Here is a 17445-nt window from a genome sequence, read left to right as displayed (position 1 = left end):
TTACCAGGGAAGCCCCAATATCCCCCATAAAATCCCATTAAACCCACATACCTACTGTAATGAGGTAGATATTACTATCACCATGTTATAGGAATTAAGATTCAGAGAGGTTAAATAACTTACCCAAGATCACACAGATATCAAGAGACAGAATAAAGGTTTGAATGCAGAATTAGAATCCAGAGTTGCCTGACTCCAAAATTTTCTTTTAAACCGCTAGCATACGTGAGCTTTTAAGATCTATGGTCCAATTAATCAATGCAGCTTTTCAGAAGTGCAGTTATATTTTCATAACTGAAAATATCCTATTGATAAAAAGTTGATGAAAATAGCTAACTTTTTATGTCAGTGAAGATTTGGTAAAATGGGTATCAGATCAGTTTACTTCCAGTAAAATGTAAATTGGAAAAATACATGTGTGAGTGTATGCTCACTCGCTTCAGTTGTGTCTGACTCTGTGTGACCCTATGGACTGTAGCACCCCCCACCCCCATCCCCAGGCCCCTCTGTCCATGGGGATTCTCCAGCCAAGAATTCTGGGATAGTTTGCTATGCCCTCCTCCAGGGGATCTTCCTGACCCAGGGATCGAACTTGCGTCTCTTATGTCTCTTGCATTGGCAGGCGGGTTCTTTACTACTAGCACCACTTGGGAAGCTATGCCATAATTTAATATGCAGTATAAATCTATAAAATGAACTACCTAAGCACCAAAATAAGTGGGGTCTAAATATGTTCACCTTATGAAAGCAGTCTGGGCAGGGAAAAATAGATCTGGTCTATTATCCCTGATTTTATGCAATCTGCCTCTCTTTCTGCCATCTCAAGAGATGCTCTTGTTTCTGAAAGGCCTGCCACAGCGTTGATTTGCATTGAGCTGGCTGCAGTCAAATAAACTCCCCAGGATTCTGCCACAGGAACGGCTGGAAAGTCAAGCCTTGACTGTCCTTCCTTACCTTGATGACAGAGTCCCTGACAGCAAAGTGAGGGTTACATCAAATTGGGTTGACTTGCTTGGTTCTTGAGGGAGGGAGAGACCTGGAGGGAAAGGTGCCAAGAATGCTCAGAGGAACAGAGGAGCTGCAGGAAGCACTTTATTTGTGTTCCTCTGGGCAACAAGAACCCAGGGGAGAAGCTGTATATACAACACAACATTCGTAGCCAACTAACATATGTCTTTTTTTTTTTTTTATCATTTCTGAAAAGCAATAAGCAAAGGGAGAATAAGCTTTGCACTCAATTTTTAAGATACTTTGAAAATCTCCAATCCAAAGCAAAAGAATGCTAAACTGAAGCTTTGTGCTAAAGGCCCTATCTCCCCAGAGCCTCCCTTCCTCTCCCTATCTTCTAATCCTCATTTCCGGGAGGTCATTTTAATTAGCAGGCTGTCATGGTGACTCAGCCTGCTGCTTCACAGACAGGAAGTGAGCCAACTCCCCTGGACCCATTCATCATGCAAAGGCACTTTACTCTGTAGAAAAATGCACACTAGTGAGCTGGCCCTGCCTTGGGAATTGCCACTGTGGTTGTTTTACTGTATCAGCCCCTCCTGCCTCGGAGTGCTTTCTTTCGTCTTTTGCATCTTCTTACCTGGCAGTTAGCCTCCTCCCCTCTATGGCAGATTTTTCATATCCTCTTCTTTACTGGTCAGTTTTGATCTCAGATCCTAGGATCTAGAGATCTTAACCATGAGAGAGACCTTCTGGAATGTGCAGCTAATACCTTTTGTTTTAGGAGCTAAGGTTTCAATGAAACTACCCAGGTCACTGGGACAAAGCTCTCAGGGCAGTTCTCTGAAGTTGCGTGCTGGGGTTTAGGGGAGTCAGGGAGCATGCAGCTCATAGATAAAGTGACTGTATGTCTAAGCCCACTGTGACCTCAAAAATTCTGACCCATTGTTACCGAAGGTGCATTTGTCTTTTGTTTTGTGTGCGTTGATGGTGTTGTTTTGGGTCAGCAAATATGGACACTGCATTTCTAAAACAGTAAACAACTGTGGCCTAGTCTAAAAGGTAGCCATCGATAGTAACTGCACAACTTAGAACAGTAAAGGGGCTGGAAAGCACTGACTAGAGAGGAGGTACGGGGGTTTTCTCTTCCTGTGAGGGTCTCTGTGTTGTGGAAATTAGCATCTGTACTCATCTGGTCTGAGTCTCCTATTTTGTTCCTGAGCCTTAAGCTGAAGGCTCACAATTGATTTTCAAATGGTAAAAAGGAAAATTGATGATGAAATTTCTCATTTTTTTCCCCCTTCCCTTTCACCAGCTTATACAGGTTCTCACAGTCACTATCTTGGAAACTAGAAAAGGGTGATTAATTTCATGGCCCAGCAGAAAATGCATGCTCTTGCCACCACAAGACCTCCCTGGATTCCACATCCTTAAAAAGAGTTTGAAGGGTCTTTGTGGTTCACTGAGCTCTTCTTGTCCCCTTTGCCGTTGGGGTGGTTGCTGGCCGGGCCCCGCAGGAGTGAGTGCTTGTAGGAAGGGGGTTTTCCTTTCCTGCAAAGGGGGAGATAACAGAAAGAGAGAAGAAAGACAGTACATATACACACTGCACTGGAATCATCTGTGTGTATGTCTATCTCCCCCACTGGACTGTGGGCCGTGAGTCCGCCACTGGACTAGGAGCGGTGGCCTTGGCTGCCTCATCCAGACATCTCAGGAGCCCAGCCCAAGGCCTGACTGAATGAACGACTCTTAGCTGAATGGATGGGTTTGGTTGGATCATTCTGGTTCTGGAGAAAACCTAACTCCCTTATGGTTGTAATACTTCCACATTTCTACCTTGATTCTAACTCATTCTATCCATTTCACCATGGGCTGCAGATGAACACAGAGACGAGCTGTAGATCGGCAGAGCCAGGGGCTTCATTCCCTTCAGGACCATCATGGGCTCCAGAGTCCCTTTATATTTCTCAGCATAACCTAATTATGGCGTTTCGGACTGACTCCCCTACAAGCTTGGGGGCTCTCCAAAGGCAGAGATGTGTCTATTTTACCTCTGTATCTCAGTGCTCAGCACCCAACGTAATACCCTTAACATTACTCTTCAACAGTTGTTCACTTTCTGTTCTGCTCCTGGTGAGCAGGAACCAAGTTTTATCCATGTTTGCATTTTTCCTCATATGGGGCCTTCTTTATTACATTTTGAGTAATAAATCGATGTGCCATTCATTCAAGCATTGGACTATGATTTATATGCAGTGGAAAAACAGGCCAATCCAGAAAGAACTGAACTGAATTCTCAGGCCAGCTATATGTGAGAGGTATAACCTTGAGCAAGTTACTTGAATTCTCTGAGCTCCGTTTACAAAACGAGGACAAAATATTCCAATTTCAGGGTGATGTGACGTTAAATGAGACGCTACAAATAAACACACCTAGTGTCTTCCTTTGCCTACTGTAACTTACAAAGGCATGCTGCTACATGCTAGGTATGGTCCAATGGCCTCTGGAGGTGACAGAGGTGAATCAGACATTGATGTTGCCCTCAGGCTGCTTACAGTTTAGTAGAGGTCACAGTTGTATGAAATAACTATGCAAAATAATAAAGAACTACAACTCCCGGCAGGAAATGGTAATGCCACAAATATGGGAATCTCTTGGGCTGTTAGATTTAGGATTCAAGAAGTGACTTCTTATAACCCATGCTGCTCTGATTCTGGAGTATCATTTCCTTCATTGCTGATGAGTCATGAATAGGGTAAAGACAAGACCAGGTGGCAGCAAACAAAAAGGGACACCTCGCCCTCATGCAGCTCCTCAACCAGGAAAACTCACAGACTAAGATTCCACGCTCCTGAAAGACCTTGCTAACACAGCAAGACCATCTAGCATGGCTGAGATACGTCTAAGTCTTAGTACCCAATAACAGCCTGGAACACACACTCGGAATGCCATTTACAGGCGATGTGATCCTGAAGAAGACCTTTCTCTTCTCTGGCCCCTGTTTCTTCTTTTGTAAAATAGTAGCGCCCATGTCCTTCCTGCATTCTAGGCTTTGGTGAATGAGGGTTGGGGAAGAGCTTTGCCCATTACAAGGTGTCATTCACGTGTCACTGAGAGTGTGGATCTTTATTCCCAAAGGAAGCATGGGAAACAAGATGGATTTGTTTCTTTGGAGGTGAAAGAGGGTGTGCAAGCCCAAGCATGATCACAGGTGGAGTGGTTCCAGGTAGATGGCGTGCATGGGGAGAAGGGTGTGTGATAGCCAGGGAGGAGTGTGGACATGCAAAATGACTGTGGGGTCCTTACAGAGGCAAAAAACATCCACAGCTCCAGATGGGGGCACAGAGAGAGGCATCAGCAGCAAACCTCTCACCTATGGGCCCCACAGAGCAACTCTTCCTCCTACAGGGCCCTCTTCCAACTATCTAGACTCCCTCCTGTGGAAAGCCGACTCCCCAGAAAATAAGCTCCTCCCCTCCCCTGGTTCCCACAGCATTTTGGGCCTCATCTCTCAGCATGCCATTTTCTGGGGAGTTATCTGCCCAGCTGTTTTTCTCATAGGACTGTTAGTCTGATGCATCTGATTTTTCTCCATAATTCCTGAATAGTATAAAGTACGGCTTAAGGATTGTTTGATGAATAAAATGAACTGTTAGTCCCATCTTTATCATCTCTACTGTCCTCAACATCCAGCCCTGTCATTAGCTTAGAATGTGCCATTTCAGCTTCTGCTTCCTGCCTTCTACGCCGTTTCCCCCAATCTGAAATGCCCCCTCTTTCCTCCATTTGAATTCTACATGTCCTTGGAAACCAAGTTTAAGCCTCACTTCCTCCATGAAACCTTCCTTGGATACTCCTGATGACTGCCAAATGTTTTCCAGTAGTTGTGGGAGAGTGATTTCTGGTGGGGTCTCACTTTTCTATAACACGAAGGTGTTGAAGTGGATGATTCTTAGGGGATGCTTCAGTTCTACTATTTCATAACTCATATATTCAGAGCTTATGTCAGACTTACTCCCAACTAGGCCTTGAATGTGCACTGAGGATACAGGAGTGATAAAATAGTTCCTTAAGGAGCAATCCATCTAGTGGTGGAGTCAGACACACAAAGATGCTATGACAATATGCTATGGGATGTACCATGCAGACGTGTGTGCAAAATGCAGTTAGGGGTTCAGCAGTGAGAAGGAGCTCTATCTCCAGTGGAGAACAAGGACCAAGAAACAGGGGTGCAATATCCAGACTGGGCTTTGAAAGATAAGCTGGCATTCTCCACCTAGAGACAGACAGGGAGAACATTCCAGGAAGAGGGAAAAGGATGAACAGGGAGCAATGACTTACTTACTTGGGGTATAAAGTGGTAGAAAACAGGTAGGGTGGAGACGGTGCTCACAGGGAAAGGTGTGTGCTAGGAAGCTGCATATGAAGTTTTCAATGAAGGCCAGGGCTTTGACCAGCAAGAGGCGGAACTGAAACATTACTGAAGATAATGGAGGAACCATGGAGGTTTTTGGAAGAGGGCACGAGGTGCTAGGTAGCTGAGCACATTTATATGTTACTTGGTATTGTTTGTGATCTTTGCGTGTGGACATGCCTTCTCCTCTGTGAATCTGGGCTCCTGATGGGCAAACATTGTCTATGTTCCCCCAGGATCACGTTCAGGGCCTGCCACTTAGTGGGCTCCAGTGAGATGCAGAGCTGATGATTCCCCCCCTACACACAGGCACGCATCCAAACCCCACCGTGGAGGCAGCCCTTCACTGTCACTGAGCCCGAGCCCACCTCACACTCAGAGGCCTGCCCACGCTCTGTGCTCAGCTTCATCTCCCCAGAGTCTCACCTGGCCTGTTCATTTTCCTTGTCTAATTTGTATCCACCTTGATGGGACATTTTGTGTCCCTGTGGTTGAGATAAGCGTGGGGTCTCAGCTCGGGTCATCGCTGCCATGTCCCTGAGCCTAGACTCTCAGGCCCACAGCTTGTCTCTTCCCCCTTCAGGGACCTCCCCAGGGATGCTGACAGCCTCCTGCCAGCACATGGGTAGAAACTGACAGAGTATAATTATCCATCGAGATGAGAGAAAACAAAGATTAATTCTGAATCAAAACATGTAATTTGCCTTTGAAACTAGAACTGCTCTTTCATGTATGTTATTCAATGCTTGGGTAGAAAATAATACAAAAATGGGGATGCAGTGAGGTCCCAAATCAGAGCAGTGTATCCTCCTGAGATTCATGTTTTCAAGAGTTGCTGGCAAATTGAGATCTAGGTGATATTCAAAGTTTGATGAGGGAGAGATGTCGGGATTGGAGAGGGTGTTTATTCTATTTTTCTTAGGTTAAGGGTGGGTGCCTTTACTGTGAGTCCTCAAGGCTGTGAACTCTGAGGAAGAAGTCCTTCAGCTCTTTTCTAATGAGGGTTCCAAAGCCCAGGGCAATGGGGGTTCCATGAGCAGGGCCCTGAACTCCCCTGTAACCTTTAGGCCCAGTTTCAGGGTCCTGCCTCCCCTATCTTGAAGAACTCTTCACTAACTGATGCTCAAAGCATGGGGCTGGGGATAGGGATGGTGGGGCCTGGCTACCTGGCCCTGCCTGCAGCCAGTCCTGTCCACTCCCGGGGCCTTGGATGCCGTATCTGCACAATGGCGATCGTTACTCTGCGGATATCAGTACTGACAGTGCAACATGCAAAATACAGTGGGAAAGGATCAAGTTAATTTTATTCAGGCTGACAGAGGACCTGAAAGAGACAATCCCCAAATTAACTTGTAAATGGGATTCTATGAATTCTTTCGAGTTTATAAAAGTGAAGTCGCTCAGTCATGTCCGACTGTTTGTGACCCCAGGGACTGTAGCCTGCCAGGCTCCTCCATTCGTGGGACTTTCCGAGCAAGAATACTGGAGTAGGTTGCCATTTCCTTCTCCAGGGGATCTTCCCGACCCAGGGATTGAATCTTGGTCTCCCCCACTGCAGGCAGACTCTTTTCCGTCTGAGCCACCAGGGAAGCCGCCAAATGCGCCTTCTAAAGGCTAATCCACCAGGAAGGGGGTGAACAACTGAGAGCATGAGTTTACAAAACTTTAAATTTTTAAGAACTTAACCCAGCAAGAATGACTTCTAAAGATTAACTGAGCACCTTCGTCTAGAGGTGAGCTCCTCAAGGTCAGGGTCATGCTTTAATCGTTTATTCATTCAAGCATCCCCTTCCCCACTAGGGATTTGGCATCAAGTGTTATTTTCCTAAGTGAATGAATGAAAGGATATATACATGCATGCATGCTCCATACAGCCAAGGAGAACAGAGAAGGAAAAGACATGCTCCTTCTAAAGGCTAATCCACCAGGATGGGGGTGAACAACTGAGCTAGAGTACATTGTGCTGCAGACTCCTCGTGGAGCTGGGGCTCAGAGAGGAGGGACTCCCAGCTGGATGGGATGTGGGTTCTGAGAGATCAGCCAGCCCAACTAGATAAATCCAGGGACTTGCCCTAGGCTGTGATGAGCTGTCTGGAAACCTGGGCCTGCAGCACAGAAGCCCCAGGAGATGGAAACATTCATTGAGCACCTCCTGGCTGCCAGGCACCAGACCATGCTTGTATCTAATCTTTAAAACCACTCTTAGAGGTTGCCATTATTACCCTCACTTTAGGAAGGCAGAAAGAGGTTTCACAAAGCCAGGAAATCTGTCTCACATCCCACGAGCTTGAGACAGAACTTGAACCTACACTGAGAGTGAGAAAGGCTTCCTGCTGGGGGTAGAGCTTAGCTGGACCTCAGTCCAGCTTTGGAATAATAAATGCCTAGGATCAAATCCTGCCTCTACAAAATGTCTTTGACCTCAGGAAATTTTCTTTACCTTTCTGCGCTTCCTTTTCCTCATTTGTAATATGAGGAAGAAAATATCTATGAGGAATGAATAAGACCATGTACAAAAAGTACTTGGCTTAGAAAATAACAGTGATTAACATTGTTTTTGTTAATAACAGATTAGGGAGGAAGGTGCATCAGTACAAAGGCCCTGAGACAGCAAAGCATTTGGCCAAGGTCATGGGCAAGGTCAGTGGGAAGATTTGGTCTGGCAGGAACCTTTTAAGTTGATACCATTAAGTCCTTCAAGGAGGCTGGACCACTAGGCAAGTAGGAGATGAGTTCAAGGCATAGGGTGAGGGCCAGCACATCCCAGATGCCACTGGGTGTCCCTGCCCAAGTGCTCACTGGGCTCATAGCCAGCAGGCATGGGAATGCCCAGCACTCTGGGCTCTGGTCCACCGCTCAGGAAGGACACTCATCACCTGACCTTCTCTCTTCACCAGCCCAAAAAGCTGACCACAGCAGAGGACCTGAGGGGAAGCTTCTCAGAGGTGTGTCCTCTAAGCACTGAGCCTTTGCATCTTGACGGCAGGGAACTATCATATGTACAAGGTACATACATGCCTGGCACTTTAACATGTGCCAGGGTTCTCTAACATCTCTTGATAGTCTTATAAGTGAGAATCACTGTCCCCACTTTACAGATGATGAAACTGAAGGATCAGAGGCCTTATGAGACCCAATGATACAGGAATCCTGGAGGCTGAGGTGTCAGATGGAGTAGCACGTGGATATACCCAGACCAGCTTGGGATAGCGGCTGGACTCAGCCTCCCAGAAACTCCCAGTCCTGTGGCTTCCCATGTTAAATCCAGAAATGTGACCACCCCCTCACTGTCTCACCCCATAGTGATACCCCCAACTCAGGAAACTGTGCTGTGAAGCTCTTCGGCCCCTACAGTCTCTGTGGCAGGGCTGGGATCATCTTTCCCATGCTGCCCAGGGCCACACAGAGGCTAAAGGAAGCTGCTCCTGAACAAGAAGCCAGTTAAGCAGGACACAAGCTCTGCTCAGCACTTACCGCAGCCTCGGCATGGGGATCGCCACTTTCTCGACCATGGGGTTCAGCCGGTAATAATCCAAAAATGTTCTCGCCACATTCCGCCCCAGCTTCATGTCTGCGAGGGCGGGTGTTAAGGAGCAACTCTGGACTAGTAAGAAAAATGACAACAGTGACAAACAGCAGCTCCCCTCACTCTTCTATGCGTTGTATGTACTGTCTTCTTGATTTTCACAAATCCTTAAATATTAGATGCTATTATTTTCCCTTTTTTCCCAGGTGAGAAAATTGAGATGAAGGGAAGTTCAATAATATGCTCAAGGTCATAGAACCTGGAAGGAGTCTTACTCTGAAGCCTGTGTTCAGAGACTTTAGAACCTACTGCGTTCTTTTGAGAATCACTGGGCTTCCATGGTTTGACAGTCAGGTGGCTCAGCGGGAGGCAGATAAGCAAGACCCAAGGGCAAGAGACCTTCTGTTGTATAGAGACCAGGGCCTGCTTGACCTTCAGGGATTAGTCATCTACCTTGGTAACCTTGGGGACAATGATAAAACCTTCTCACCCTAAATAGTATCCCTGGTCCGCCTTGAAGTCTACCAATAATGAATCCTTAGGGTAAGCACTTGTGACCTGGTAAATACAAACTCCCCAGGGAAGGGGAAAGGGTCAATTCCATATTGACCAGTAACACTTTAGTATAAATTGGCACAACAGTCATCTATTCAGCAACATGGAACATAGGCTCTGTGCGTTATAGTTCACAGCTCTGGGCCTTCACATGAGCTATTTCCTCTGCCTCTCTTTTCTTCAGCTAATTTGTAACCATCGGCTTTCCAGATAGCTGATGTCTCTTTAGTAAGGCACAATGCTCTTCTCCCAGGACTATGACTGGCGCTCTTGCCCTCTGCTCCTGTGGCTTCTGAACTGACTTCATTCAAAGCACTTATCTTTTATCTCATGTCCCCCAGCTCTGAACATCCAAACCATCACCAACTCTTACCCAGGGGAATTTTTTCCCCAGGCCCCTGCTGTCTTCCTAGAAAAGGCCAGTATCATCTTTTCCTTGAATTGCCGTCATCCTGTCCTAATTGCCTCCCAGCCATGAAGCTGCCTGCTTCTGCTCCATTTTCTATAAAGTTGCTGGTGGGGTGGGGTGAAAGGGTAGTTGTTCTAAAGCACAGATCTGTCCACGTCATCCAACTGAGAAAAACCATTCAGTGGCTCCCAGTTGCTTTTAAAATTCAAATTTGGAACTCGATTTACTGGGTCCTTTGTAATTGGGTCTCAGCTTCGTACTTGCTGCCTCCTGCCTTCCACCCCTCGGCCTTTACATTCCAGTGATACTGAGCTTCTTTCACCTCCAGGCCTTTGCCCATTCCACTCCATCTTCTCAGAGCACTCTCCCCTTTGCCCACAGGCCTTACAGGGCTAACGAACCTTCTCAGCCTCCAGACACCTCCGTTCAGTCGTCACTTCACTGGGACCATCTCGGCCACTACTCTATCCGGGGTCATGGAGCTGGCCAGCATATGTGAAACAGTCAAGCAAGTTCTCACCCCTCACTTCGAGGTGTCTCCAGGCTGGGTTCAGACACGGCCCTGGACATGAACACCATGAACACCAGCATTTATGAAGCCCTTGCTGTGTGCCTGGTACTGCACTGACCCTTACACGTCATTTTAAACAACCCAGGGAGGAAGGCATTCCTATCTCCTTTTTGCTTTTGGAAGTTAAGAAACCTGTCCAAAGCTAAAAACTGCCAGTGGTAGACTTGAGACTCCAATCTAGGACTTTTTGATTCCAGAGCAGTGAACTTTCTGCCACTCTGGGTGGTTGCCCAATTGGAAGGCACCTTTTCTGTCAAGGGCTGAGGCACCCCAGGCCAGCGCCTGGTGGGAGAAGGGAAAACACCAGGTGAGTTGTTTACGACAGTGAGATCTGCAGCTGCCACTTGCTTTCTTCCTCTGCTTGTGACCGCCCTTCTTTAAAAAGTTCACAACTTGAAAAGCCCTGGTGTTGGGCATGGGCTTTCTGACCAGTAGACCCCAGAGGTAATCTTGGCTGCCCACCTCAGTTCAGTCAGGCTCCAGTTGGCTTGAGGAAACTGAATCACCACTATGTGCGTCGACAGTAAGAGCTACAGGGGCGCAGAGGTAGGGAGAGGTCCCCGTGGACCAGGCTGAAAGGCTGTAGCAGAAGTTTTGGAACCAAACGCATCTAATTCTAATCCTGGCTTGGCCCCATGCTGTGTGTGGCAGATGACACTTTCCAAAGATGTCTGCCCAGTGTCTCCCGTCTCACCTGCCATCCTGTGATGTGATCTGACACCCCTTCCACCAGGAGGTGGAGTCTGTATCCTCTCTCTTGGAGTCTGGGTGGGCTTATAACTTCCTTGCTACCTAAGGAATGCCAGGAGTGACACTGTTCAGAAAAGCAGGTGTAACTCTCACCTTGCCTGCTGGAATGCTCCAGCTGGGGTTCTGAACCTCCAGCGAGCAGTCTGACTGCCCTGAGGCCATCCTGCTCTGGGGAAGCCCAAAGTCAGCTCACAGAGGGTCTGCAGGCAGAGGCCCTGAGACTTTGGGGAAAGGCTACTTCAGAGAAAGGTTCCTGGCCAGCCCACCGCCCCTCCAGCACTCTGCCGCTCCAGCTTCAGTCAGTATCTCACTGTTACTGCATCAAAGATGCCAAGCCAGACCCACTCAGCTGAACCCTTCCTAAATTTCTGACTCACAGAAAACAAGAGAGAATAACTATGGTTTTAAACATTAACTTTGGGGAAATTCGTTATGTAGCAGAGGAGAGCAAGAACACCACGTGACCTTGCAGAAGTTCTCCCATCTCCCTGAACCTTCTTTCCTTGCCCGTAAAACATGAGTACGATGCCTGCCTTGCAGGTTGTGGTGGTGAGATAAGCAACCAACCCATGACTGCTGACTAAGTAAGTGCATGAATGTGGCCAGAAGGAAGCCTGAACCCTTTCTCCAGACCTGCAGTGACAGCCACACTCACTCAGCCCCGGAGCAACCCTAGGAGATCTCCCTGTAGGTCAATTCTCCTGAGCTCTATAAGGCAAAGGAGTTGGGCTGTTGCAGTCAAATGCCCGACTGTGAGGTGTTGATCATTTCAGACAAGCTCTGTTTAAAAGGCAGCATTTTAAAGGTGGGAATTGTCTGAGACAACCCTTTTACTTTCTTACATATTCCCTAAGCCCTGAGAGCCTTGCTCCAGGTTATTTACTGCACTGGCCCTGCTGGAGCCAAGAAATGGGACGTGGGTGGGAGGAGGGAAGAGATTGATTGAACATTTTCAATTAAAACAGGCTGTCTTTGAACAAAGATTTAAGATCCAGGCAAGGAGAAAGCAATAACTCTCTTGGCTGGAACCTTCTCTAATATATTGCAGAATTAAGAGAGAAAAAAAATTGGGGTGAAAACTCCCAACACTTCACTGCCAACAAAAACCTCAGAACGGCCTATATGTTCAAAATGTCATTCTCCTCAGATTCTTCTGTCACTCCTGGTGGGTTTCTAGCCAAGAGCAGGAGCAGACAGCAGGGGAGATCAGGACCCTGGAGTCAGAGAAACAGGAGTTGGCTGGAGTTGTCCGAAACTCAGACTGACTAGCTGACTTTAAAGTAAAGGGTGGGTGTCAATAGCTCCAGTACATGGTGGGACCCTTTAACAAGTAACGAGGGTTGGCTTATTTACATTCGTTTGTTCATTCATTCATTCTAATTTTGGGGGGTTCCTCCCACGTGTGTACTGCTATGAAGAAGGGCTGAGACTAGGTTAGATAAAGAGGAATTAGACACAGTCTAGAAGAGGCAAAGACTCTGATGCTGGGAAGGATTGAGGGCAAGAGGAGAAGTGGGTGGCAGAGGAGGAGATGGCTGGATGATATCACTGATTCAGCAGACATGAGTCTGAACAAACTCCAGGAGATAGTGAAGGACAGGGAAGCCTGGCATGCTGCAGTTCATGGGGTGGCAAAGAGTCGGACATGGCTTAGTGACTGAACAACAACAGGAATACGATACTAACATATCCCAAACAGCTGCATTACCAAACAGGCTGTTGCCCTGTCACCTTCACAAAAGCAACTACCGTTTTTTTCCGGCACACCCTGTGCACCGTACAGTGTAGTTATTTACTATCGACAATCCCCACCACATCCCTGCGAGGCCAAAGCATAATTTGACACATCTTTTATAGGAAACTGAAAAAAGGAGAGTTTGCATAATTGACCCAGCGTCTCGTGGCTAGAAAGTGATAGAAGTGGCATACGAACCTGACTGTCTTTTTAACACCATGCATGTTTTCTCCTTTCATGAGTGTGGTCATAAATTCAAACACAAATTCTGTGGGCATATGGCAGATTTAATTCCAAGTGGAGGAATTGTGAAAGGCTTCAAGGAAGTGGACTATAACAAAGATTTGAAGGACAAAGACAAATCTGAAATGGGGAAGAAGAGATAAATGAGCATCAGTACAAGTAGGGAGTGTGGCTGTGGGCCACGATTCTGTGCCAGAAATAAGACAGGGAAGGGCCCGCAGGCCCAAGGAGCTAAAGTGTAGAGGGGAGGTAGGTCTGCAGTGGGTAGGCTGGCGACACATTAGTGAAGGCTCTGAATGTCAAATTATGGAATTTAAACTTCTTTTCTGTTGGCAATAAAAACCAGAGTGTATATATTGTATCCATCATCTGTTCACTCAATCTACGCTTGTTGATCACCTAGTATATTCAACTTCTCTAGAAGGCATGGAATATACTTTGCTTAAAAACAAACAAAAAACAACCAACCAAGACAACAATTCTTAAATCTATAAGCAGAAACAGTAAAAAAAAAAAAAAAAGAATAAAAAAATTTAAAAAATCCTAAATAAATACTTAATTGTGGTTTTAATAGTGCTAGGAAGAAACTGCAGAGTCTATAACTGAGGGCAATGTGGGTGCTGCCTTAGAGAAGGGGTATGGGCAGGCTTCTGCAAACTGAGAGTGGGCAGTGGGTAAGCGTCTATGAAGGAGGAAGGGTGGGTGGGAACAGTCCTTGGATGGGAGAGAGGGGCTGAAAGAGCGCTGGTGTGGAGAGGCAGGCAGGGGCTAGATACTGCGGCACCTTATGCTGGGTCACCCGAAGGAATCTGGATTTTCTAAGTGAATGGGAAGAGTCTAAGTGAATGAAGAATTTTAGGCAGGAAAATGAGATGATCCGATTTAGAATTTTAAAAGGTCATTGTTTTGCTAAAAAATAAGAAAGCAAGAGTGGGAGCAAGCACATCAGCCAGGTGACCACAGTGATGGTCCAAGGGGAAGGGGGACCCTGGAACAGGACAAAGACAGTAGAGGTGGAGGACAGGTCCTTGAGGGAAGAACTAGCAGGACCTGCTGACAGCCTGAAAGAGAAGATGGAATGAAGGGTGGTAGCTGGGTAGATGGCGATGCTGGGCTCTGGAAGGTGAAAGACTGAGCGAAGAAAAAAGAATCAGGGGAGAGGTTAGGAGTTCAACCTGACTTCAAGATGCTTATGAGACATTGGGAGCCCTGATCCTGCGTCAGCAATATGAAAAGGTCGGATAATGGAAATGGTTTCTGAACCATCAGCTCTTTAGGACTACTCATGCCAAAATGCTTGTGGCCTGAGTGGTCTGTCCCCTGCTGCTCACTCTCCACCCGCTCACCCCTGGCTCTCAGAAGGCATCCAAGGTCCCTGGGATAAAGGCAGTGACTGAAGGACCCTCTGTCCTCATGTCTCAGGGCCTTGGATCTGGAGCCCTGAATGAGCCCCTAAATGGGAATCAAGAGACCAATCTGGGTTCAGCCAGTAACTTGTCATGGGATCATAGCCATTTCCTTTCTCTAGGCTTAACTTTGCTGTGGGTAACATGTGTGCTCTCTCAAGTTCTTTCCAGGGTTAACAAAATATATTCAAGCAAAATTCTCAATACCATAAGCTTTTGAAAAACCCCATCCTCATTCTTTCATTCAACAAATATTTATCGAGAACCTACCTACTCTGTGCCAAGTGAGTTTTAGGTGCTTGGCACAGCAAATAAAACTGACCAAGATCCCCATCTTCATCAGACTTACACTCTAGGTACTGGGGACAAACTGCGAATCCAGTACATTCGTACGCTATCAAGATGCCAGAGAGTGGTGAGTGCCGTGAAGTCAAGCTAAGCGAAGGGCAAAGGGGATGCTGGGAGAAAGGCGGCAGATCATAGCAGAAAGCAGAGAGGGCAGAGAAGGCCTCTCTGGTGAAGTGGGGCTTCCGTGGGCTTGGAGGGGGTGGGGGAGCTGGACAGCATGGGGAATGAGTGACCTTCCTTGTCTAAACAGGACCTCTGACCAGGCACTTCCTAACTGGGCTCCTGCTAAGTCCAGCCCAATCCCACCACTGGGGATAACAGTCAACCTTGGGCATGGGTTCTCCCTGGTAGGATTCAGGAACATCTCCTTCTTGTCATGTGGCAGTTTCCTGGCTGATTGAAGGTCCTCCCACCTCCCAGGGCAAAGCCAGAGGGGATGCCTCTCATATCCTCCCACCTGACCTGTGACCTCCCTTTCCTGGCCTGCTCCTTCCCAGACCCTCATCTCTGAAGCAGGCTTCATACTTCTCTCTCCCTGCAGCACTTCCAGAACCACCAGCAAGCACTTGTAGCCTCCCCGCCCGGCTCTGGGAACTAAGGAGCCGCCCCATGCAACAGATACCATATTTCACTTCTTCTCTCCCCACAGTTGTGTGTTGCAGGGAGATCTGATTGCTATCCCCATTTTGCAGATGAAAAATCAGAAGGAACATGTCCATTGAGTCTCATCAGATACTAGCACAAAGAGGACTGGAGCTCATTCACTCCTTCATTCATCTACTCAGATATTCATTAAATGCCTTCTATGTGCCAGACACAATTCTAGAACCTATATTACAGTGACAAGAAAAACAGATACAGTCCCTGTCCTCATGAAGGTCTTTCTTTGCCATCATCCAGCCTCCAAATATGAAAATGTAACTCCTACCTGCTCCCTGCTGGGAAACCCCCACCTAGAATTCTTTCTCTGTTCACACTCCCACCCACGCCAGCAACAGATGAGCGTCATTAAGGGGACTGATTAATTCTGCAAAGGAGTAGGCCCAGGAAAAGTGATCCCTCTTTGGTAAGGCTGACAGCACTGTGGGAATGTTAAGAGGCAACTGTCCAGGAGCCTCTGGGTAAAGCCGGAAGAACAACGTGATATGAAGGATCTTTTGTGTCTGCCTCCCTCACCCATCCTCCCACGGCGTCGGACAGGTGCACGGCCAAACAGATGAGTCTGTCTCTCAAGGGCGGTGTGAAGCCTGCGGCTGTAATTGCAGAGTCCACTCCAATCACAGGCAACTCCTAAGGCACTTCCTGAGGTAAGGAGGCCGGCAGAAAAAGACAAGGGAGACGCAGCGGGGGCGGGGTGGGGGCGGGGTGGGGGCGGGGAGGAAGAGACAGAGAAAGACGCAAACGGGCAGGGAGGTGCAGAGACAAATGGGTCGGGGTGGAGCAGAAAGATAAGTGAGGAGAGAAAGCTCATCAGAGCGGCTGAGAGAAAGTCAAACTCGAAAACGAGAGGAAGGACAGAGGGGCAGAGCGAGAGAGAAACCTAGGAAGTAGGTGACGGAGTGAATCGGAGAGACAGAGAGAGAGCGAGAGAGAGTTGCAACTGTAGACAGGGAGGGCGAGAGAGGGAGGCGACGGGACAAAGGCAGAGGATGAGACAGAAAGAGACAAAAGGAGCGAAGCAAGTTTAAGAGGTGAAGACGGTACATGAGATGCAGCAAGACTGAACCGTAGAGGCAGGAACAGAGAAAGAGAGGCAGAGAAGGACAGAGAGCAGGAAGGGAGAGACTGATGGGTGGAAGGACGACCTCCTCTTTGATAAGTGAGGTGCAGCTCAAAAGGGTAGGGCATATTCTGAGAGGCTCACTTCAGAGAAGAGGGTACAGGTAAACATGGTGGAGAGGTGGCCAGGTCACTAAAGAACGCTGGATGTTGGGAATAGCTGTGAGGCTCTATATATGCGTTTCCAATTGCCACTGTAACAAAGCACCACACACTTGGTGGCTTAAAACAAAAGAAATTCAGTGTCTCACACTCTGGAGGCCAGGAGACTGAAATCCATTTCAATGGGCCACACTCCCTCTTGAGGCTCTAGAGGAGAAACGGTTCTGGCCTCTCCTGGCCTCTGGAGGCTGCAGGCATTCCTTAGCTTGGGACCACATCATTCCAGTCTCTATGATCACATCTCCCTCTGCCTTCCTCTTAAAAGGATACATGCAATTGCATATAGGGCCCACCCAGATAACCCAGGACCATCTCCCACCCCAAGATCCTTAACGATGACATCTGCAGAGATCCTGTCCCTACATAGTGAAACTGAAAGTGAAGTCGCTCAGTCGTGTCTGGCTCTTTGAGACCCCATGGACACCAGGCTCCTCTGTCCATGGAATTTTCTAGGCAAGAGTACTGGAGTGCGTTGCCATTTCCTTCTCCAGAGAATCTTCCCGACCCAGGGATGGAACCCAGGTCTCTCGCATTGTAGACAGAGGCTTTACCGTCTGAGCCACCAGGGACCTGATCTCTAGGTTCCAGGGTTTGGCATC

General features: G+C 47.6%; 1 protein-coding gene across 1 annotated transcript in view; it reads right to left on the bottom strand.

The window, feature by feature from the left end:
• Positions 1-2378: 2378 nt before the first annotated feature.
• Positions 2379-17445, bottom strand: part of AGBL4 (AGBL carboxypeptidase 4) — a 1470506-nt gene continuing 1455439 nt past the window's right edge. Inside the window, exons 12-15 of the mRNA XM_068961620.1 lie at positions 8837-8933; positions 8244-8250; positions 7084-7103; positions 2379-2499 (exon numbers count right to left, since the gene is read on the bottom strand). Of these exons, the coding sequence (XP_068817721.1) occupies positions 2379-2499; positions 7084-7103; positions 8244-8250; positions 8837-8933 (245 nt within the window). The remainder of the gene's footprint in view (positions 2500-7083; positions 7104-8243; positions 8251-8836; positions 8934-17445) is intronic.

This window comes from Capricornis sumatraensis, chromosome 2 (genome assembly GCF_032405125.1).
Source record: "Capricornis sumatraensis isolate serow.1 chromosome 2, serow.2, whole genome shotgun sequence".
In the NCBI taxonomy this organism is placed as follows: Eukaryota; Metazoa; Chordata; class Mammalia; order Artiodactyla; family Bovidae; genus Capricornis; species Capricornis sumatraensis.
The sequence above is the reverse complement of the archived record's forward strand: the minus strand, read 5'-3'. Positions and strand labels throughout refer to the sequence as shown.